Source organism: Muscardinus avellanarius, assembly GCF_963383645.1.
Source record: "Muscardinus avellanarius genome assembly, chromosome: 15".
NCBI lineage: Eukaryota > Metazoa > Chordata > Mammalia > Rodentia > Gliridae > Muscardinus > Muscardinus avellanarius.
In genome coordinates, this window is record NC_137801.1 from 90,006,767 (window position 1) to 90,030,799 (window position 24,033).

General features: G+C 49.9%; 1 protein-coding gene across 1 annotated transcript; it reads right to left on the minus strand.

Annotated features, from left to right (window-relative positions):
- On the minus strand, positions 1 to 8,254 carry LYG1 (lysozyme g1; the record flags this gene model as incomplete). The annotated part of the gene is made up of 5 exons (XM_080711027.1): positions 1 to 119; positions 284 to 416; positions 2,541 to 2,725; positions 4,779 to 4,883; positions 8,212 to 8,254. The coding sequence occupies 5 exons, from the start codon at positions 8,252 to 8,254 to the stop codon at positions 1 to 3; spliced, it is 585 nt and encodes a 194-aa protein (XP_080567153.1).
- Between the last annotated feature and the right edge of the window lie 15,779 nt (positions 8,255 to 24,033).

Genomic DNA, 24,033 nt, shown 5'->3' on the forward strand with positions numbered 1-24,033 from the left:
CTAGAAGCCGTGTCTCTTGAGGAATTTGGCGCGCGCAAGCACGTCATTGCAGAAGTCACAGCCCAGGTCCTGGCTGCCCCTCACGAAGCCGGGGCCCCCGCTGTAGGCACAGAGCCCACCTGGAATTCAGGCGGCAGGTTAGTGGTGACCCGCGGCCCCGGCTGCTCCAGGACCAGCAGATTTTCCCTGCCTGCCTGCCGGGAGGCGGCTGCGTCTGGGCACTCCGGGATGAGGCCCCTGTTAATCTAGCGCGATGGAACGCTGGCCAGTGGTGTCCACGTACCTCTCAGGTACTGGTCGGAGGTCCAGGTGGGAAACTGCCTCTGGATTTCTTTGATTCTAGTAGTCAGCCTCTCGGTCACCTGGGAAACCTGCGACTCGCTGATCCAGGACGAGGGAGAATAAAGGCTTGGGTCCTAGAGGGCAGAGGCCGAGGCAAGCTGGTGACCTGCCCCTGCATCCCCTCCGGGTCCCGTCCACTTCTGGAGGAACCAGTGCCGCCCTGGATCTCCCCATCATCAGGCCATTCCCACCAGGGAGGATGGCCATTCTCAGAAACTCAAAAGACAAGCGCATCGTTCCTGGGCGCATGGTGGGGCCCAGTGTGAAGACACCGCCCCAAAACCATCCCAGTAGAAGTGCGCTGGGGCCCGGCCAGCACGCTGCTGTCCAGGGGAGTTGGAAGCGGGACCTCGAGGAGAGCGCGCCAGCCGCGCTGCAGTGAGCCGCTGCGCTCCGTAGCCCAGCGAGGGTAGAGGCCCTGCCAGCCTCCTGCCTCAGGCAAGGCCTGGCCAGGTGAGTGCAGAGAGAAAATGTCCTGTCTGCGTGGCGCGCCATTAGTTAGCCTTAAGAAAGGAAAGCCACTCCGGAACACGGACACTGCAGAAGAGCCCAAGGACAGGAGGACAGTCGCAGAATGAGATGCCGCGCGGCCCCACTCACAGGCGGCATCCCGGACGGGCTAGCTCGTGAAAGCAAAGGTCGGGCCTGGGAGGGAGCTGGGGGTCCCTAGTCTACATGCATGCTATTTTAGTTTGCTATAAAAGTTTTCTAACACTCTGATGTACACCATTGTGCCAGTACTTAACACCGTATGGTATGTTGGGTAGTTTTAGGAAATCTGTTAAGTGTAGATCTCATTTTAATGTCCCTACCCTACCCCCCAAAAAAAGCCAAGCCCCAGGATTCGGGCCCAGGGGTGTGCGGGCTTTCCACCGTCGTCTCAGCGCAACGGGAGAAGCAACAGGGAGGCTGAGTCTCCGACTTCAGCGCGATGCTCCTTCCGCTGCAAGCGCAAGGCGCTGGGCAGTGTCTGAGGGCACTTCCACCGACTTTCCTTTATTTGAGGGAGGTTTGGGGAACCGAACCCAGGGGCGTTCTGCCTCCAACCTAGGCCCCCAGCCCTTATTTAATTTTTTTATTTTTTGGTGTTTGTGCGTGTGTGCGGTACTGGGGATGGGACGCTGGGGGCATTCTACCTCCGAGCTACACTCCCAGCCCTATGTTTTATTCTTTATTTTGAAACAGGGTCTCAATAAGTTGTGGGGGGACCTCACTAAGACGCCGAAGCTGGATGCGAACCTGCAAACCTCCTGTCTCAGCCTCCCAAGTACTAGGATTGCAAGCATGTGCCACCACGCCTGGCTTGATTTTTTGTTGTTGTTTTTTGGAAGCAGAGTCTCACTAAGTTGTGGAGGCCAACCTTGAACCTGCGCTCTTCCTGCCTTGGCCTCTGCTTCTAACCTTTCTAATGCACCTTTGGTTACGCCCTCCACAAATGTTCCATTGAGGGGAGATGGACTCACCCTTTCTCCAAGAACCAGAGCTTGCAAGGAGGCCGAGCAGGCAGGGCAGCAAGCCAGCCCTGGCGTCACATGATGCCGGGGTCCCGGGGCTGTATTTCCAGTTTGATTTCTCAACCTGAACTAACCCCCTGTGGGCCCTTCTCTCCTTCTCAGGGGTGAATTACACAGGCCCTTCTTATCACACCACTGATGGGTCCCCAAATCAAAAGGATATAAAGCATTTGAAACTGTGTGTGTGTGTGTGTGTGTGTGTGTGCGCGCGTGTGTGTGTGTGTTACTTGGAGGCATTCTACCTCCAAGCTACATCCCCAGCCCTATTTTATTTTTATTTTGAAACAGGGTCTTCCTAAGCTGATTAGAGTCTCACTACTTGCTGAGGCTGTCCTCAAACCTACGATCCTCCTGTCTCACCTTCCCAGGTACTAGGATTACAAGTGTGTGCCGCTACGACTGGCTTGAAAGTACTTTTCAATTGTTTCATACCAAGTTCTCCTGGCGAGCCAGTGGAAAGGTCACTGTGCAGTAATTAAGCCTCAGTCTTGTTCCCCTTCCCTAGTGACTCCCGCAGGGGTGGGGGGGTAGGACCAGTTTTCTGGAGTCTGGTCTATCTTGGGCAGAGCCGGTTCTAACTCCTGGCAGCCCCATCCGATGGAGCTGCGCCGTGGACAATAGCAGCCATGTGGAGGCCTGCCCTGGGAGCTGCACGCGCTTGGGCTGATGGGTAGCTACCTGCACCCCGACCCCGCTGCCCACGCTGCCCACGTCGACCAGAACGTTGCGGCCCAGAGACTCCCTGGACAGGACGCCGGCGATCACGGCAGGATCCACGCAGTACTTCCGGCCCACGGCGCGCATCACCGGCTGAAACCTCAGAAGGTAGGGCATGTCTATTTCAGCCAGCCTTTCGGAAGCGCGGACTCCTGGGGCAAACACAGAAGGGTGCGAAGCGTGGCTGACGCTACAACGGACGTCAGGGAGAGAGAGGATGCGCGTGCCCGCATCTGGGGGGAGTTCCAGGCAGAGCAGCCCGGATTGAGCCAAGGCGCATTCTACCACCAGGCCGCGCCCCGGCCCTCCATCACCACCACCAGCATCGCCATCATCGCCTGCGAGGAGTCCTTCCACGTTACCACCTGCTGATCTTTTTTTTTTTTTTTTTTTTGCTACCTCCAAGCTACACCTCCAGCCTTGTTTTTTATTCTTTTAATTTTGAAACAGGGTCTCACTGACTTGCAAAGGGCCTTGCTGAGTGGCTGAGGCTGTCTGCGAACCACGACCCTTCTGTCGCTGCCTCCCGAATGCTGGGATGACAAGCGTGTGCCACCACACCCGGCCTCATTTGCTGACCTTGAATCTGCAATCCTCCTGTCTCTGCCTCCCAAGTACTGGGATAACAGGTGTGCCCAGCTTGTTAAATCCTTGCTGACCATTCCCCAGTGCAGGATTGGGACTCTGTTCCTGTGAGCTGGAGCCGTGATCCCACGGTCCTCCTAAGGGAGACGTTCTCCGTGGCCACCAGTGGCCCTCGGCTGGGCTCCCGGGGGCTGCTCAGAAGCTCCCAGGACAGGTCTGTGGGTCCCATCCTGAGCCCACCACACATGGTCACCCTGTAAGATGTGCTGCGTCCAGCCATTACTTGTAGCAGACCCATGACGGGAAGGCGAACTCCCAGAGCCCTCAACAAGTCCTCAGAGTCCCCTGCAGGACCGCTCGGGAGCGCTCATCTCCCACTCTAAGCGTCACCAAGGAAGCATGCCTGCTCCTTTTGTCCTGTTGGCAGCACTGGGGACTGAGCCTGGGGCCCCCACGCGCTAGGCCAGCACTCCACCCCTGAGCTAAGTCCTCCTCGGGGATGGAACTGGGGCATTCTATCTCAAGCTACATCCTCAGCCTTATTTTTTATTTTCATTTTGAAACAGGGTCTCGCCAAGTTGACGAGAACCCCACTGCTTGCTGAGGCTGTCCTTGAACCTGGGGTCCTCCTGTCTCAGCCTCCCAAGTACTGGATTGCAGGCATGGCCACCGCGCCCGGCTCCGAGCCTGTTTCGTTTCTGTATTTTAAGACAGGGGCGCTCTGTATTGCCCAGGCTGGCCTGGAACTTACGACCCTCTTCGGAGTAGGTGGGATCACAGGTGTGCACCACCGCGCCCACTTGAAATCATGTAAGCTTAAACCTTAACAGGTGAGCTGGGTAAAATGAAAACCGACGCTAATTTACCTGAGGAGGCGTACCTTCTAAGCAATTTTATAATTTAAAAAGCCTTGCAAGCCGGGCATGGTGGCGCACACTTGTCATCCCCGCGCTTGGGAGGCTGAGACAGGAGGATCGCGCAGGTTCGAAGCCAGCCTCAGCTACTTAGTGAGGCTCTCAGCAACTTAGTGAGACCCTGTTTCCAAATAGAATATAAAACGGGTCTGGGAGTATAGCCTGGAAGTAGAAAGCCTCTGGGTTCCACTCCCAGTACCACCAAAAAATAATAAAATAAAATAAAATAAAAAGCCCTTGCAGTTGGGCACGATGGTGCACGCTTGTCATCCCAGTACTCGGGAGGGTAAGACAGGAGGATCACAGGTTCTCAGCCAGCCTCAGCATCTTAGGGAGACCCTGTTTCAAAAATAAAAAATAAATAGGGCTGGGGTTGTAACTCAGAGGTAGAATGCCTCTGGGTTCAATCCCTGGTACCACACATATAAAAGTAAATAATAAACAAACAAACAAACAAACAAACAAACAAAAGCACCCTTTCCCCATCCTATTGCCCAGACCTTACAGCAACAGTGTAAAGCAAAGACCGTTAGCCCCTGCCACAGAGGCCTGGGGAAGCTGATCTTACTGAAGCCGACCTGGAGCTCTACCAGAGCCTCTGGACTCCACATCCAGTGCTCTCCCATGCCTTCCTGGCTTGGGGTTGCAGGAAACAACCAAGAGGATCTGTCAGGAGGGAGAGAGCAGACACGGAGACGATGCCTACCGCAGTAAGGCAGGCCGTGGCGCTGTCCCACCCCACAGGACGCTCCTGGGGTGTCCAGGGCGCGGATGTTCCCGTAGCACCCCCAGTTGCTGCTTTCAGATGAGTCTGCAAATTGGGAAAAGTTCAACAGAAGGTATCAAGCAGAATAGAGCTAGCCATCTTCCTATGAACAAAACAGCTTTCATAAAAGCAACTGTGATAGCTGGCGTGGTGGCCGCGCCTGTAATCCCAGGACTGGGGAGGCTGAGACAGGAGGCTCGCAGGTTTGAGGACAGCCGCAACAATTTAGCAAGCCTTTCAGCAACTTAACGAGACCCTGTTTCCAAGTAAAAAATTTAAAAAAGGCTGGAGGCATAGCTCAAAGGGTGAATGGCCCTGGGTCCAGTCCCCAGCACCATGGAAACAGCAGAACACCGGCTGTAGGGGAGTCAGTAAGAACAGGCAGTTGGCAGCCGGGCGCGGCGGGAATTTGTGTGATCCCAGGATCCGGGAGGCTGAGACCGGGGACCGCGGTTCGTGGACAGCCTCAGCTACTAGTGAGGCCCTCTGCCTCTTAGTGAGGCCATGTTTCAAAATAAAGAATAAAGACTAAATATTGGAGTAGGGGGTGTAGGCCAGAGGTAGAATGCCCTGGGTTCCACTCCCAGTGCCACCAAAAAAGAAAAAAAGTTGGGAGAAAAATGGTACTAAATGTCCACAAGCCTTTTTTTTTCCTTGTCATTACTCCCTAAACAACGCAGGAAAACCCCCATTTGCAGAGCATTACATTGTATGAGGCACTGAAACCCAGAGATGGCTTAAAACACCTGCGAGGAGCCGGGCGTGGTGGGCACGCTTGTCATCCCAGCACTTGGGAGGCGGAGACAGGAGGATCGCAGGTTCACGGCCAGCCTCAGCTACTTACTGAGACTCTGGTTCCAAGTAAATATAAAAAGTAGGTCTGGGAAGCCGGGCATGGTGGGCACGCTTGTAATCCCAGCATTCGGGAGGCTGAGACAGGAGGATTGCAGCCAGCCTCAGATACTTAGCAAGGCCCTCTGCAACTCAGTGAGGCCCTGTTTCAAAATAAAGAATAAAAAATAGGGCTGGGGTGTAGCTCAGAGGTAGAATGCCCTTGGGTTCCATCCCCAGTACCACACCCCCCCAAAAAAAATTGAGCCCCCCAAATGCTGGGATTACAGCGTGTGCCACCACACCCGGCTCATCAAATCTTTTTTTAAAATTTTTTACTGGTGCATTGTAGTCATGCATCTGAAAGATGGTAGAGGCATACATGCTCACACCACTCATTTCAGCAAATCTTAATGACTGGAAGATCTTTGAGAACATATTATATACCGTCAAATCATCACATGTATCCTGCATGTTTACACAGACGCATGCTTAGGGTCTAGCTCTAACAGTTCCATGAGGTGACATATGAAATACTAGTATTTTGGAGTAAGCTAATCTTCCTTCTTTCCTTCCTTCCTTCCTTCCTTCCTTCCTTCCTTCCTTCCTTCTCCTTCCTTTTGTGGTACTAGAGATTGAAGTCAGGGACATTCTATCACTGAGATACACCCCAGCCCTTTTTATAATTAAAAAATGTTTTGTGGCACTGGAGATTGAAATCAGGGGCATTCTGCCTCTGAGCTACACCCCCAGCCCTATTTTTATCCTTTATTTTTAAACAGGGTCTCACTAAGTAGCTGAGGCTGGCCATGAACCTGTGATCCTCCTGTCTCAGCCTCTCAAGTACTGGGATTACAAGAGTGTGCCACCACCTCCGGCACTAATACTTAAGTTTTTTTTTTTTTTTTTTTTTTTTTGCGGGTCTGGGGATGGAACCCAGGGGCATTCTACCTCCGAGCTACACCCCCTGCCCTATTTTTTATTCTTTATTTTGAAACCGGGTCTCACTGAGTTTCAGAGGGCCTCACTAAGTAGCTGAGGCTGTCCGCGAACCGCGATCCTCCAGGTCTCAGCTTCCCGAATGCTGGGATTACAAGCGTGCGCCACCACGCCCGGCAATGCTTAAATTTTGAAACAGAGTCTTACTAAATTACTGAGGCTGGCCTCCAACCTGCAATCTTCCTGTCTCAGCCTCCCAAGTACTGGGATTACAGGCATGCACTGCTGTGCCCAGCTTGAAGTAAATGTTTCTACTTCAAAAATTTGGGATGAGTAATCTGAGAAAAATGTGGAAAAGAAAGTCCTTGTCTTTTGTGAGCATACTAAAAATTAAATAAGACAATGCGTTCTTTCTGATGTTTATGGCTGGTGCAGATAACACCGTAACAGCGTAGTCATGCCAAGTCCGCGTGCCAGTCACTGTGCCTGCTTGTGGGCCTCTCCCAGCCACATTGCACGAGCCGCCCAGCGCCTGTTCCCGATGCCTAGCACCTTGTAGGAATTTAAAAACACTTGTGGAATAAGTCATCAACAAATAGATGAATGAATGTGAGATCCCACATAAGAGGGTTTTTTTTTTCTGATTTAGAATCAGAAAAAATTTGCTTTTCCCAAGAAACTATTTCAATCTTTTATTTATCGAAAAAAGGTGGGGAGTAACTTTCACTTTTTTACCCTGGCTGCAGTCTTGGGGTGTGTGCATGCGTGCGTGTGTGCGTGGTGCGTGTGTGCATGTATGTGTGCATGCATGTGTGTGTGTGTGTGCGCGCGCGTGTGCGTGTGTGTGTGTGGTGCTGGGGATGGAACCCAGGAGCGTTCTACCTCTGAGCCACACCCCACAGCCCTGTGTGATTTCCTACTTGCAGACAATGGCTGCGGAGGCTGGCTCAACGCTGTGGTCCTCCTGCCTTAGCCTCCCAGCTACTGGGCTTAGAGGGACACCAGCTTAGTCACCTTTTGATTCTTTGGTTGCTAATTTTCTATTTGAGTTATATCAGTCTTATTATGATAACCACTCCTATATTTATGTGTGTGTGTGTGTGTGTGTGTGTGTGTGTGTGTGGTACTGGAGACTGATCTTAGGGGCATCCTACCGCCAAGCTACACCCCCATCCTTATTTTATTTTTATTTTGAAACAGGGTCTCACTAGGTTGATGAGAGCTCTTGCTGAGGCTGTCCTCAAACTTACACTCCTCCTGTCCCAGCCTCTCAAGGACCGGGCTCCATAGTTCTCTGAAGACGTATGGCCTGTGAGTGCCTCCGATGACTACGTGTGCGAAGGAAGATATGTATAATGAGGACTGAACACCGGCCACTGCGCGTTCAAAGTCTGGTCTCAAGCAGCCCTACGCGAGAGTCTGAGGAAGCTCACGGGGGTGTTTGAGGACAGGCTGCCGACAGGATCTATTCCTAACTCCGGGATTTTTGAAAATCCCAGGAGAAAAACACTGTGTCCGCTGTAGTTTCAAGGCAAAGGTACTATTGTGTCTCTGCGTCTTCTCTCCTCGCCAGGGTCATATGAACAAAAGAAAACAGACTCACCAGCCAGGGCCAGGAGCCCCAGGATCAGCCACAGGGCGGACATCAGGACCTGCTGTGCGGCGCCGGGAGCGCTGTGAGAAGCAAGGTCAGCTGGAAGGTGCGGCCGTGCCGCCGGGGTCCAGGCAACAGGGCTTTCTCTATGGAGAGGGAGGAGCAAGTTCTCCCCTAAATAGGAAAATTCGGGATTTCAGTCACAGCTGGAAAGCAGAATGAGCAGTGCTCCACCCACCCTTCAACTTGTCAGGAAGAGAGAACTTGGACTTGACCCACTGGGACTCAGCATAGCATGAAGGTACCAGATTCCAGCCAGGCGCGGCCGCCTCAGAAACTCAGTGAGATCTGTTTCAAATTTTTAAAAAAGCTCAGAGGTGGAATGTTTCTCAGTTCAATCCCCTGTATCAGTGATCATTTAAGCCGGGCGTGGTGGCCCACGCTTGTAATCCCCGCGCTTGGGAGGCGGAGACAGGAGGATCGCAGGTTTGAAGCCAGCCTCAGCTGGTTTAAGAGACCCTGTTTCCAAATAAAATATAAAATAGGTCTGGGAGTGTAGCCCGGAGGTAGAAGTCCCTGGGTTCCATCCCCAGTACCACCAAAAAGTAAAATAAAGAAAGAAAGAAAGAAAGAAAGAATTAAAAAGTGATCATTAAAAAATTACCAGACACTAATTATTTTAAGATGAGGTACCCTGGTTGGGCATAGTGGCTTATTCTTGTAATTCCAGTAGTTGGGAGGCTGAGACTGGAGGATCGAGGTTCGCAGACAACCTCAGCTACTTAGTGAGGCCCTCCGCAACTCAGCAAGACCCTGTTTCAAAATAAAGACTAAAAAATAGGGCTGGAGGCGTAGCTTGGAGGTAGAATGCCCCTGGCTTCCATCCCCAGTACCACCAAAAAAAAAAAAAAAAAAAAAAGAATAAAAAATAGGGCTGGGTGTGTAGCTCAGAGGTAAAATGTCCCTGGGTTCAATACCCAATACTGCAAAAGAAGAAGGAGGAGGAGGAGGAGGAGGAGGAAAGAAATTTGTCTGTCTTTTAACTCAAGTAGCCACGACTTAAGCCGTTAGACAAGTCGGCCTGGTCCCCCACAGGTCCAGGCGCCGAGCTGCCGAGACCCCGCTCTCCCTCGCTCGCTCGCAGTGAATTGCGTGATCAAGGGAGGGAAGAGATCTGTCCTCTGGCAAAACACAAAATCTTATCGTTAAGCCGGGCGTGGTGGCGCACGCTTGTCATCCCCGCGCTTGGGAGGCTGAGACAGGAGGATCGCACGGGTTCGAAGCCAGCCTCAGCTACTTAGTGAGGCTCTCAGCAACTTAGTGAGACCCTGTTTCCAAGTAAAATACAAAATAGGTCTGGGAGTGTAGCCCGGAGGTAGAAAGCTTCTGGGTTCCACCCCGTACCACCAACCCCCCCAAAAAAAAACAAAAACAAACAAATAAACAAAACCTTATCGTTTGGCTTTGAACCAAAAAGACATCCCATGTGACCTATTACTACTATTGAAATGATACACAGATTTGTGTGATGCAAATGTTTTGAAATAGTGCACAAATCTCTATCCACATTTTTAACGCACAAAAAATCCAAAAGAACCTATGTTTGCATTCAAAGAAACCCAAGTGGGGTGTGGTGGCTACTAAGCAACCCAGCACTTGGGAGGCTAAGACAGGAGGGTCACAGGGTCAAGGCCAACCTCAGCAGTTTAGTGAGACTGTTTCAAAATAAAAAATATAAAAAGAGCTGGGGTATAGCTCAGTGGGAGAGTCCTCTGAGTTCAAGCTTAGTGCCATACACTCAGAAAAAATTGTTGTTGTAAATATTGTAATTAACAAAAAGTAGTACGTATCTTTGATTTTTTATTATTTTATTTTATTTCTTGTGGTACTGGGGATTGAACCCAGGGCCTCCACCTCCAAGCCACACCCTCAGCCCTGTTTTATTATTCTTCTTCTTTTTATTTCAAAACAGAGTCTTGCTAGGTTAATGAGCGTCTCACCACTTGCTGAGGCTGTCCTCAGACCTGCCATCCTCCTGTTTCAGCCTCCTAAGTTCTAGGATGACAAGCGTGCGTCACCACGCCCAGTGTACATATCGCTTAATACTTGGGCCTTGCCAGGCGTGGCGGTGCACGCTTGCCAGTCCAGCATTCGGGAGGCTGAGACAGGAGGATTGCAGTTTGAGAACAGCCTCAGCTACTTAGTGAGGCCCTTTGCAACACAGTGAGACCCTGATTCAAAATAAAGAATAAAAAATAGGTCTAGGGTGTATCTCAGAAGTAGAATGCCCCTGGGTTCCATCCCCAGTACCGCAAACGACAGACCCCCAAAACCTGAGCCTTCCTTAGAAGGCTCCACAAGGTTTCACCCGCTCCACCGGTTCCTCTTCACCCCCAGCAGAGTCGCGATGTCCAGCCGCACCCTGAGCGGGCCTGGCGCACCTCGGCCCGGCCGCTTCCCACTCACCTGTCTTGGGCGCGCTCTGGTCTTGGGAGGAAGGGAGGACGGCACTTTATAGAGTCCCCGGCCAGCTTCCTCGCTCTAAAAGGGTTGACCTCACCCTGTTATGAGATTCATGGCTAAGACTCATAAATCGTTGTAATAATCATAATAATCAAGGGCCCTTTGAACTTATATGAGACCTTTCATTCAAGGATGCGCCGGCACTGGCAAGCCTTAGCCAGCGGGCTCCTCGCCACACCTCAGAGGGTGGGCCCGAGCCGCAGCCTCCTGTCCCCACCTTCAGGACTGCCTTGTGTGTCTTCATCCACACCAGTTCAGTTCCTAAGACGGGGCTGGGCAAAGCAAGAGAAACGGGGCTGGGCAAAGCAAGAGAAACGGTGGGGGGGGGGGCGTGGTGGGCACACTTGTCATCCCAACATTCGGGAGGCTGAGACCGCAGGATGGCGGTTCGCAGACAGCCTCAGCTACTTAGTGAGGCCCTCTGCAACTCAGTGAGACCCGGTTTCAAAATAAAGAATAAAAAATAGAGCAGGGGTTGTAGCTCGAAGGTCAAATGCCCTGGGTTCCAACCCCATACTCGCAAAAAAAAAAAAAAAAAAAAAAAAAAAGGGAGGGGAGCCGGGCATGGTGGGCACGCTTGTAATCCCAGCATTTGGCAGGCTGAGACCGGAGGATCATGGTTCATGGACAGCCTCAGCTACTTAGCAAAGCCCTTTGCAATTCAGTGAGACCCTGTTTCAAAAATTTAAAAAAGACTAAAAAATAGGGCTGGGAGTGTAGCTCAGAGGTAGAATGCCCCTGGGTTCCATCCCCAGTACTGGAAAAAAAAAAGAAAAAAAAAAAGGGAGAGGGAGGGAGGAGAGAGAGGAGAGGAGAGAGAAAGGGCAAAAGGAAGGAAGAGAGGAAGGAAGGATGGATGGACGGACAGACTCGGGAGCCTTAGAAAGCGTTCCTCAGGCGGGGGCATGGCAACACGCGCTGCCTGTGACCCCAGTTCTTGGGAGGCTTACTTAGGAGGATCTCAGGTCCAAGGCCAGCAGCCTGTGGTAATTTAGTGAGACCCATTTCAAAATAAAAAAAATAATAGAAAAGTCTGGGGGTGTAGCTTGAAGGTAGAACACCCCTGGGTTCAATTTCCAGTACGACAGAAAAGATAATAGGTAAAAACAGATAAACAGGGCTGGAGGTATAGGTCAGAGGTGGAATGCCCCTGGGTTTAATCCTTAGCACCACAAAAAAGGAAAGAGAAGAAACTGTTCCTTTGGGGTCTGTATTTCGGGAGCAGAGCCTCTGGCTCAGGGGTCTTTGGCTCAGCGCCCCAGCTCAGACAGGGGGGTTAGCACTCTGCTGTTCACTACCAGGGCAGAGATGGTGGGGCCACAGGAGGGGGCTGTGAGCCGGACTCCAGCCGTCACGCCCAAACAGCTCCCCAACTCTGAATTTGGGAGGGGAGCATGAGAAGGCTGGGCTCCTCTTTGTCGCTGGCAGAATTGGGTGAAAAGTAGAAAAATAGCCAGGCGCGGTGACACATGCGTGGAATTCTAGTACTTAGAAGACTGAGACAGGAGGATCACAGGTTTGAGGATAGCCTCAGCAACTTAGCCAGACCCTCAGCAACTCAGTGAGACTCTGTTTCAAAATACAAAAAAAAAAAAACCAAAACCAGGGCTGGGGCGTAGCTCAGAGGTAGAATGCATCTGAGTTTAGTCCCCAGTAACACGTGTGCATGCGCGTGCACACACACACACACACACACACACAGAAAAAAAGAGTACCCCATTAAAAACCATATCCCTCCCCTCCCCAATGAAACCCTTTCTCTTTATTTGCCCAACAACAGCTATCACACACCAGCAATTAACATTTATTATGGCGTGAGAAAGTCTGAGGAAGCCCCGGCCCAGCCAGAAAGCCGCAGTGGCATCTCCACCGAAGACCAGTTCATGTCCTGGAAATTCCAACCTGGTCCTCAGCCAGCAGGTTGCCTGGCAACAGTGTCATGGGACCGATGTGGTCAGGGTCCTTGGGTGTGTTCAGTTCTCAGCCAGCGTCAGAGAACAATCTTCTTTTCAAAGCGCTGGTCAGCAGAGGCCTGTCCCAGACAGAGGGAGGAGCCTACCGCTCAGGGGGCAGAGGAAGGACTGAAAAGCAAGCCAGGCTCGCTGGCAGGACCCCTCGTCCCGGCTACTAAGGAGGCCGAGGTGGGAGGATCGCTTGAGCCCAGGAGTTTGAGGCCAGCCTTGGCTACATAGTGAGACCTTCCATCTCAAAAAAGAAAGGAAGCCTGGGGCCTTCTATCTCTGAGCCATATCCTCAGCCCTATTCTACTAAGTTGCAGAGGGCCTCATTAAATTGCTGAGGCTGGCCTTGAACCTGCGATCCTGTCTCAGCCTCCCAGCTACTTGACATGTAGCTCTAATACTTATTGGTATCAAGAAGAGGGGTCTGGAACTTATTGCCTGAGGTTTTGTAGATAAGGTTTACTGCCAAGACTTTGCTGCCCACTCCATCTCGGCATCTACATGTGTGAGAATCCATGTAGTCATCAGCGATTAGCCCCGAGAGAGGGCATCGTCTCTGGCCAAAAACCTCCTCCACTCTTAGATATTCTTTCATAACTATTATCCTTTAATGATTCTTTTAACTCTCCAAACGAATTGCTCTGGTGGAAAAAAGATCAGGACTGCGAGAGAAATTGAATCCATGTAAAATAATCCTTCCAGTAAACTTTTAGCCTTGCTCAATTGGTAATTAGAGGCAGTGGCAGCATTCCAGTCCACCTTCGACCTTCAGTACAGCGACACCACCTGGTTAAAAATAGCTATGGCAAAACAAAGGACAGATAAAATAGATGTGTAAAGGTGAAAGAAAGAGAATATGGTGAGAATGAGAAAGTATTTTGTATGAAGAAGAGCTTATCCTAAGATTGGCCCAAATGGGAAAGAGAGAATTAGGGTAATCAGAAAAGAAAAGAAAGTTGCAGAGGGTTAGCGATAGAAATATGGATTATTAAAAGAGGAAAAATGCTCAGCTGCTAGAGAAATATATCTGACAACTAAATCTAAAGACTTCGTATTAATTCTTGGTGTTTACCTGCTAAACTGTGTCATGAGTTTGTTCAAGTTTTCAGACAGCGGATAGTATTGCAGACAAAATCCAGCAGACATTCATCGAAATTCCCTAGATCATCACAAAGGAACACGGATTTTCCTTACGATAACTATATGAAAGCTGGAATCTCGGACTTCGTCCCCCATTTCAGATAAAGGAGGACATTGGACTAAGCCCTAGGAAGGAGAGCTCCGAAAGGGTTAAAGAAAACTCTTAAAAACAAACTAGACTCTTCAAGTGATTTTGGGTGTGACTTTTAGCCAAATAGAAGCCTCTGCAGCTGCAAGGCCAAAGGGGGCTGGGCTCCGGAGCACAAGGCCCACCTGAGATAATGGGACTGATCTCAATCACAAAGACCTGGGATATCCCAGGCCTTACTTTTGTCTTGTTCAGGGTTGGTAATCTGCATGTGTATCTCTCTATTGTACCTTGGGTGTTTTGCACTTTTTTTTTTTTTTACTAGATATTCACTGGGAGAGGGGAATATATAAAAAATCTTGTGTCCAAAATAAAGTGTTCAATTGCACAAGAAGCATTGATCCATGTCAGGTTCTTTTTCAAAAGCGCCGATCATAGGATTATTTTCCTAGGAAAGAACCGCTACAGATAAGAATCTGTAGTACGTCACTCTATCTTTCCCCATCTTTACTGAGACTCTCGACCGCGAGCAAACTCGTGCCCCGAGTGGACTGAGTTGGCTTTCGACAGTTTACTGGATCACAGGCAAGGTTGTTCATTTGTAAACATTGTCTATGGCTTTAAGGGAAAGTTTAGCAATCCCATTTGCTAAAAGTTGAGCTCCAGACTCTCCATTTATTTTTATTTTCGTTGTGGTGCTGGAGATTGAACCCAGAGGCATTCTACCTTCAAGCTACATCCCCAGCCCTATTTTATTTCTTACTTGCAAGCAGGGTCTCACTAGGTTGATGAGTCCCACTACTTGTTGAGGCTGCCCTCGAACCCGCGATCCTCCTGTCTCAGCCTCCCCAGTACAGGGAATACAGGTGTGCGCCACCACGCCCAGCTAGATGAGGACCAACAACACAGCTGGAGGGAAGCGGCTTGGCAGAAAGGCGCAGCAGCGTCTCACACAGAAGTGGAGCAAAGGGTTGAGAGTGTCGCCGTGTCAGAGACCGCGTTCCAACCCAGACGCCGGCGCCGACACTGAGCGCTTCTTATTAAACCAGCCTGAGTTGCTCTCAGCAACCGGGGCCTGCTGCTCAACGTCGCCACGCATTCACTCACCCTCTCTGCTCACTCAAACATCTGTGTCGGGCAGGATGCCGGAGCCAGGCCGCGGTGAGTGCCGGCGGCCCCCTGTGCAGCCCACAGCCACGGGGATCGCGGCCTGAACAAGGCCGGAGTCAAGGACCGTGAGGCTGAGAGGGAAAGGAGCCCAGGACGGCCGGGAGGAAGACGGCAGCGTGCTCACCGACCCCCAGCAGGCCCGGCGTCTCAGGTGCAGAGGAAAAGGACTCGCGAGGGAGACTGAGGAAGGGAGGCCGTAGCGGAGAAGACCGGCGGAGAAGAAACCGCGGAGGCCAAGCTACCAGAGCTCTGAGGGAGGAGTGTTGTCACCTGCTGCTGAGGGGGAAGAAAGCTGAGACTGACGGAGGTCATGCTGTCTGTCTACACAGGGCTGTCAGGTGACCGGGCAAGGGTTTTGATCCGGGTGCATCAGGATTTGTTTGTTAAGCAGGTGTGGTGGCCCAAGTCTCTGATCAACCCTAGCAGCTCCTGGGAAGGCTGAGGGTCACAAGCCTGAGGCCAACCTGAGCTATTTGGTGAGATCTTGTCTCAAAATGTCAGAAGATAATTCCATCTTTTCTATCAAAGGATTGGCTTAAAGTAACTCCATTTTGTAAAGCTGCCATTTTATAGCCTTACATAAGTCCTGTTTCCTGAGAACTGCAAAATGCCTCCTCCCCTGCGTTCCACTGCACGAGGTGGCCAGCGCTGTGAAGTCCCGCAGGAGAAGGTGCCGTCGTCCGGGCTAGGGATGGGCCGAGCAGGCTTCCTGTTTACTAAGCGGCCTTGGCCTGGCTCTTGCTGGTAAACACATCCTATTTGCAAAAAGTCAAATTGCCTTGCCAAGCCATCTGCGAATACACAGCTTTTCTCATGAAAACATAAAAATCCATTTCTAACAAATTTGGGGGTCCACCTGGGGTAGAATCGTCTCCAAGGGGACCGTGAAGACCCCTCTCTGGAGGGACACATCCCACTGCCAGGTTGTGCAGCTTTGGGTTGAGGGAAGTGTTGCTGCCCCCGGCCAGCAATGAACCTGGAGTCTGAAGAGGATCTGCAATGCAGGAGAAGGGCAAGCGCCGCAGGAAACCGCGCAGACTAACCCGGTATGTCCTTGGTGGTTGGGATCCCTTCTTTATTTTCAAACAGGGTCTCACTGAGTTGCAGAGGGCCTCACTAAGTAGCTGAGGCTGTCCACGAACCAAGATCCTCCTGTCTCAGCCTCCCGAATGCTGGGATGACAAGCGTGCCCCACCATGCCTGGGTAAAGCCTATTATTAAAAATGTTTTGAAGCTGGGCGTGGTGGCGCACGCTTGTAATCCCCGTGCTTGGGAGGCAGAGACAGGAGGATCGCACTGGTTCGGAGCCAGCCTTGCTGGCTTAAGAGACCCTGTTTCAAAAAAAAAAAAAAATGTTTTGAAGCCGGGCATGGTGGCACACGCTTGTAATCCCAGTACTTGGGAGGCTGAGACAGGAGGATCGCACAGGTTCAAAGCCAGCCTCAGCTACTTAGTGAGGCTCTCAGCAACTTAGTGAGACCCTGTTTCCAAATAAAATAGAAAATTGGTCTGGGAGTATAGCCCGGAGGTAGAAAGCCTCTGGGTTTCACCCCCAGTACCACACACACACACACACACACACACAAAAAAAAAAAAAAAAAAAAAAAAAATTGTTTTTCTTTTTTTCTTTCCAGTACTGGGGATGAAACCCAGGGGCATTCTACCTCCAAGCTACACTCCCAGCCCTATTATTTTTTTTTTTTTGGGGGGGGTGGTACTGTGGGTGGAACCCAGAAGCTTTCTACCTCCAGGCTATACTTCCAGACCTTTTTTATATTTTACTTGGAAACAGGGTCTCACTAAGTTGCTGAGAGCCTCACTAACTAGCTGAGGCTGGCTTCGAACCCGTGCGATCCTCCTGTCTCAGCCTCCCAAGCGCGGGGATTACAAGCGTGCCCACCACGCCCGGCTTCCAGCCCTATTTTTTATTCTTTATTTTGAAACAGAGTCTCACTGAGTTGCAAAGGGCCTAAGTAGCTGAGGCTGTCCACAAACCACGATCTTCTTGTTTCAACCTCCCAAATGCTAGACTTTTCCTTTTCTTTTCTTTTTTTGTGGAATGTGTCTGCTGGTATCTAAGGCTGCAGGTCTCTGTCCACAGCCAGGCGGGGCAGTCTCCTTATCTTTCTCAGGAGAGCTGGCTGGGTCCACCCTGCCCTGCACATCTTTAGTCTAACTACTAACAGTATAAGCTTTTGTGAATATCTTTGTGTGTGTGTGTGTGTGTGTGTGTGTGTGTGTGTGTGTGTGTGTGTGGGCTACTGGAGTTCCTGGAAACCCTTCTGCCTCCGGCTACACTCCCAGACCTATTTTTTGGAAGCAGGGTCTCTTACGCCAGCGTGGCTGGCTTTGAACCCGTGCGATCCTCCTGTCTCCGCCTCTCAAGCACAGGGATTACAAGCGTGCGCCACCACACCCGACAATATCTATCTTTTAAAAATCTAAATTGTATATAATGAAGTTAAAATGTTAAACATCAATGCTAAATAGAGTATTCTTGGTTTCTTATTGTGAGCAAAGTTCACAATATTTAAGTCTATCAAACCTAAACTCTGTATGCCCCCAGCCCTATTTTTTAGTTTTTATTTTGAAATACAGTCTGAGTTGCTGAGGCTGATTGCAAACCTGCTATCCTCCTGTCTCAACTCCCCCACTACTGTGCCACCACGCCCAGCTGTTTTCTTGGCTTTGAAAATGGGGAGATGCAGCCAGGCATGGGGATACATGTCTGTAGCCTCAGGATTTAGGAGGCTGAGACAGGGAGACCGCAGGTTTGCTGACAGCCTCAGCAATTAAACAAGATTCTCAGCAACCTCGGGAGACCCTGTTTCAAGACAAAACATAAAATAGGAAAAAAGGGCTGGGAGTGTAGCTCAGAGGTAAAATGCCCCTGGTTTCAGTCCGCAGTAGAACACACACACACACACACACACACACACACACACACACACACACTCGGAGACGCAGCTGAACTTGGTGCAGACCTGTACTCCCAGTCCCGGGGAGGCTGAGACAGAGGATGGCATGTTTGAGTCCAGCCTCAGCAATGTAGTGAGGCCCTCAGCAACTTAGTGAGACTGCTTCAGTCAAAAGTAAGTCTGGGGGCACAGATTGGAGGTAGAATATCCTTGTGTTCAGTCTCCAAAAAATTAATAAATGAATAAATAAAGGGGGGTAGATGTTCCTATCTCAGAATTAAGTGAGATAATATTTGTAAATGACTTGATGGTATATATATATTTTGCTATCTTCAGATTTTTCTCTCTTCCCTTTCTAATTCCAATCAATTCTATAAACTCATTTTATTTTTGTGGTAACAGAGATTGAAAACCAAAGATGTTCTACCTCCAAGTTACACCCTCAGTCTTACTTTATTTTTTATGAAGCTGGGAATTGAATCCAGGAGCACTCTACCTCTGAGCTACATTCCAGCCCTATTTTACTTTATTTTATTTTTATGGTGCTGGGGATTGAACCCAGAGGTATTCTACCTCCAAGCTACACCCCCAGCCTTTTTTATGGTTTGAAATAGGGTTTTGCTACATTGCTGAGGCTGGCCTTGAGCCCGCGATCCTCCTCTCTCAGCCTCTCAAGTACTGGGGTCAAAGGCATATATGTACCACCATGCCCGGCTTCTACGCACTAATTTTTAGACAGTGAAAACGTCTGGTTGAGCTCTGTGTTGTCTTTGGGTCTGTGGGACCTAGAAACACAGTAAATGATGGGAGGACGGATGAGAGAGGGCAAAACATGGCAGAAATGTACATTTGCAATTTGTTTTCACCTCTAATGGTCGTGTGTGTGTGTGTGTGTGTGTGTGTGTGTGTGTGTGTGTGTTACTGGAGGTAGAACTCCAGGCTATACTCCCAGACCTATTTTACTCTTTATTTGGAACCTCACTCAGTAGCTGAGGCTGGCTTCGAACCTGTGCAATCCTCCTGTCTCAGCCTCCCAAGCGCGGGGATGACAAGCGTGCCCACCACGCCCGGCTTACCTGTAATGGTCCTTAAATTCTTTCCCTAAGAATTTTCAACAAAGTCCTAGTGGCAATCTTGGAGGTGACAATTAAATACATCCTGCTGACCTGGACGTTGGTCAGCAGCGTCCTCTTCCCGGATAAAGTCAGGACTGGCGGTCATTGTCCCACGGCCATTCTTGACACCTCTGCCAGGTCCTGGGCAGCTCCGGGCACAGAGGCCAGAAAGCAAGCAGGGGAATCAGAGAAAGGGAGCTGAGAGCCAGCTGTTAGTGCTGGCTCTGGGGGTTGTTGAATTTCTTGAATATACTTTTGTTGTTGTTGTTGTTGTTGTTGAAATAAGAAAAAAGAAATCCACAAAACTAAAAGCAAAAGGGACTGATCTCTTTCCCTCTGAGTTCAATGGGTGGGCTGACTTGTTTTCAACTATGACATTTGTGATATAGTTATTGATTGACTGATTATGCTGCTGGGGCTTGAACCTGGGGGGGCTTCTGCCTCTGAGCTACACCCCAACCCTATTTTAGTTTTTATTTTGAAGCAAGGTCTCCCTAAGTTGCTGAGGGGGGCCTGGAATGCGATCCTCCTGTCTCAGCCTCTCTAGTACTGGGATTACAGATGAGCACCCCACCTGGCTTGTTGACTTTTCTTAATAGTCAAACCCTAATTCATCGAGAGGTTCAACCATGTTTATTTTTTATCTGGGGGAGGGAAACTCAGCTTTATCTTTTCACTTTTCATTTTTTTTGTGTGTGTGGTACTAGGGATTGAACCCAGGGGCATTCTACATTCAAACTACACCCACCCCAGCCCTATTTTTTATTCTTTATTTTGAAACAGAGTCTCACTAAGTTGTGCAGGGCCTCACTAAGTAGCTGAGGCTGGCTGCGAATCTGAGATCCTCCTGTTTCAGCCTCTCCAGTACTGAGATGACAATTGTGTGCCACCATGCCTGGCCACTTTGCATCTTTGACTATATTTTTTTCTTTTCTTTTTTGTGGCACTGGGGATTGAATCCAGGGGAGTTCTACCTGAGTAGAGCATTCCCAGCCCTATTTCATATTTTAGCTTTAAAGGGGGTCTCACTAGGTTACTGAGCACCTTTCTACATTGTCCAGACTGTTCTTGAAACTACAATCCTCCTCTTTCAGCCTCCCGAGTACTGCACAAGAGAGCATCTCCACCCCCATTTACGGACATTTCTAAATTGTGCAAATTCCCTGCGTCTTAAGATCAATGATTACAAATGTGTGAGTACATATATACGTCTAGACATGCACACACACACCTTCTATTGGCTTTTCTTTTATACTTCATGAAATGTCCAAGGGAAATATTTCTCTATAGTAAAAAAACAAAACAAAACTTAAACTAGCTGGGTGTGGTGGCACAAACCTGTAATTCCAGTACTTGGGAAGCTGAGATAGGAGGCTTGCAAGTTTGAAACCAGCCTCAGCAATTTAGTGAGGCTGTCAGCAACTTAGAGGGATTCTGTTTCCAAATAAAAAATAATTGGGCTGGTGGTGCAACTTGGAAGTAGAATGCCCTTGGCTTTAACCCCTAGCACCACACACACACACACACACACACACACACACACACACACACACACGTACGCACACACACACGCGTGCGCGCGCACACACACACGCACGCACACACACATACGCACGCACGCACACACGCGCACGCACACACACGCGTGCGCACACACACGCACGCGCGCGCACACACACACGTACGCACACACACACGCGTGTGCGCACACACACGTACGCACACACACACACACACACATGCACGCGCGCGCACACACACCCAAAAAACCAAAAAACACTCCATGGACTAGAAATCACTCTCGCTTGAAGGCATTAGAAAGAACAATTATTTCTTCTAGATTATATGCAGAAAAAGAATGATCACGCCGGGCGTGGTGGGCACGCTGGTCATCCCCGCACTTGGGAGGCCGAGACAGGAGGACCGCACAGGTTCACAGCCAGCCTCAGCTACTGAGTGAGGCTCTCAGCAACTTAGTGAGACCCTGTTTCAGAATAAAGTATAAAATAGGTCTGGGGGTATAGCCTGGAGGTAGAAAAGCCCCCAGGTTCCACCTCCAGGACCACACAAAATAAAAAAAAAAGAAAGAAAAGAAAAAGAATGGTCAGGCATTTGAATGACGAATCTGTGTGTTCATTTTCAATTTATATTCATATGATATTTTTCTCCAATAAGTGTGAAATAAGATATTGACCCCCTGTGACCAAAAACTTCAACCCCAAATCAAAATAAACAGTAAACAAGAGCTTAGGCTGGTTCTAAGAAGCAGCACCTGGAGGCAAGTAACAACCTATCTCTTCTGAGATTTCTCTTTTCTTTTTTCTTTTTTTTTTTTTTGCTGTACTGGGGATGGAACCCAGGGGCATTCTACCTCTGAGCTATACCCCAAGCCTATTTTTAATTCTTTATTTTGAAACAGGACTTCACTAATTTGCAGAGGGCCTCATTACGTAGCTGAGGCTGTTCATGAGCCTCCAAACCTCCTGTCTCAGCCTCCCAAGGACTGGATACAAGTGCGTGCCACCATGCCTGGCTCTTCCAAAACATTTCTATCTGTACTTCCAATAAATGCTCATTTAGTACCCACAAAGTGCCACGCACTCAGCTGTGCACCAGGGATAAACGTCAAATACACCAAAATACATCAAATACCTTCAAGATGCTCACTGCCAGCCAGGTGGTGGTGTACCTGTGATCCCAGTAACCGGGAGGCTGAAATAGGAGGATTGCAGGTTCAAGACCAGCATGTGGTAACTTAGACCCTCAGCAACTTAGCAAGACCTTGTTTCAAAGTAAAAAATAGGACTGGGTTGTAGGTTGTAAGTAGAATGCCCCTGGGTTCAATTTTCAGTATCAAAAGACAAAACCCAAAAATCTCCTCCTCCTCCTCCTCCTCCTCCTTCCTCCTCCCCCTCCCCTCATCCCCCTCCTCCTTCCTCCTCCCCCTCCCCTCATCCCCCTTCTCCTCCCTCCTCCCCCTTCTCCTCCTCTTTTCTCCTCCCCTTCCTCCTCTCTTTTCTCTTTCTCCATTTCTTTGTGGTACTGGGGATTGAACCTGGGGGCAATCTATCTCCAAGATACACCCTCAACATTTTTTATTTTTTGTTTTGAAACAGGGTCTCACTAGATTGCTGGGAGTAATCGCTACTTGGTTGAGGTTGTCCTTGAACTGCGATCCTCCTGTCTCGGCCTCCCAAGTACTAGGATGACAGGTGTGTGCCACCATACCCAGCTTCTCTTCTTTAAAGTTGAGCTAAGGGGTTACATTTCTGGCTCTTATTGGAATCAACATCAAATTCTTCATGTGCAAATCATAAAACTCCTTAGAACCCACCAGCCAGCCAGCAGCAACCTGACCAGACGACGCCAATTAAAGTTCTTTATTGCCAGTCACGTGGAGGTGTCGACACCTCCAGGAACCAATAAAACTTTAAGATGCTGTGACTCAGGCAGTTAGTCTAACCCCCCCAGCATGGGAACCTGCCCAGGGATCAGCCAGGCACATTACATTTCTGGCATTACAACCTCACAGTTGTTGATTACTTCCTAGGCCGCAAAGTACTTGACTCTGAAAGGTGGCCATGATAATTCTGCCCAGTGGAGGGAGGTGAGGTCAGGCGGGGTTGGGGCGTGCGCGAACACGCCTCTCCCCTAAGTCTGCGCCACCCCCCAGGACCCGCACTTGCTGGCAGTCAGCTCTGCACCTAACCACAGGGATACGGCGTCCTCGGGCCTCGCAGGAGTGGCTGGGCAGGGCCGCTTCTCATACCTCCATACACGGCACATCATGGGCAAGTCTGCCCCATAACTGAGCATTGGGATTTGTGCTGAGTCCAGGCCTGGGAATGCAGGAGCAGAGTCATTTAAGGGCGGCATTAGTTTGCTTTCTCCAAGGAAGCAGCCAATTGGATGTGGAGAGAGAGATATTTGATCATTACTATTATCTTGGCACTGGAGAGCGAACCGGGGCGGTCTGTCTTGAGATAGACCCTCAGTCCTTTTGAGGAGGTAGAAGGCAGATAGGGAAGTGGCCTTGGCAGAAAAACTGTAATTTCCTGAGGGGCAAAGAATACTAATTAACTTCCAAGGTTCAGAGGTAAGAATGACCAAAGCTTCACAAAACCATCTGTTTACTAATCAACAAACCCAGGAGACATCACTGGAGCAAGTCTGACACTCCAACTGAAAGGAGACCCCTCAAAGGACATGCAAATACCCTATGCAAATTCTGAGAGCTGCTTCCCAGAATCCCAAACTTCAAGCAATAGAGGACATGCAGACATATATAAACCCCTAGCGCAGTCACCAGGACAGTTACCCACTCTGGGAACCCCTCCCTATTGGGGAGCTTCTCTCTCTCACAGGTCGCATTAGCTTTGAGAGAAGGTGGAGTGCAATTGAAGGCACGTGGCCCGGGCTACACTCGGGTAGTGACCTGAAGGCCTCTGCTGGACATCAAGGCTGACCTGGGCCCCTAGGGGTGACCTGCACTTCTTTTCTGGCAGATTGTGTGGACTTTGAGAAAAAGCAGCTTGCAACTGAAGGCACTTGGCCCGGGCTACACTCTGATAGTGACCTGAAGGCAGCTGCTGGACTTGAGTTCCGACAGCCCCTTAGGGGTGTTTGGCCACTTTTCCCTATTCCCTGCTGCTTCCAATAAACCTTTTACTCCTCTTCCTGAGGTCTGCGGGTGTCATTCTTCGCTCACCGCAGATAAGAACCCGGGAAGGAAATGCCGGGTTTCTTCTCAAGAAACCCCGTTTCACTTTTTATTAAGATTGTGAAGCAAGGTTTTGCTAGATTGCTGAGGCTGTTGCTGTGTTGCTGAGGCTGTCCTCAAACCTGTGAACCACACTCCTGCTGTCTCAGCCTCCCAAGTACTGGGATTACAAGTGTATACCCGCAATTCTGGCTTT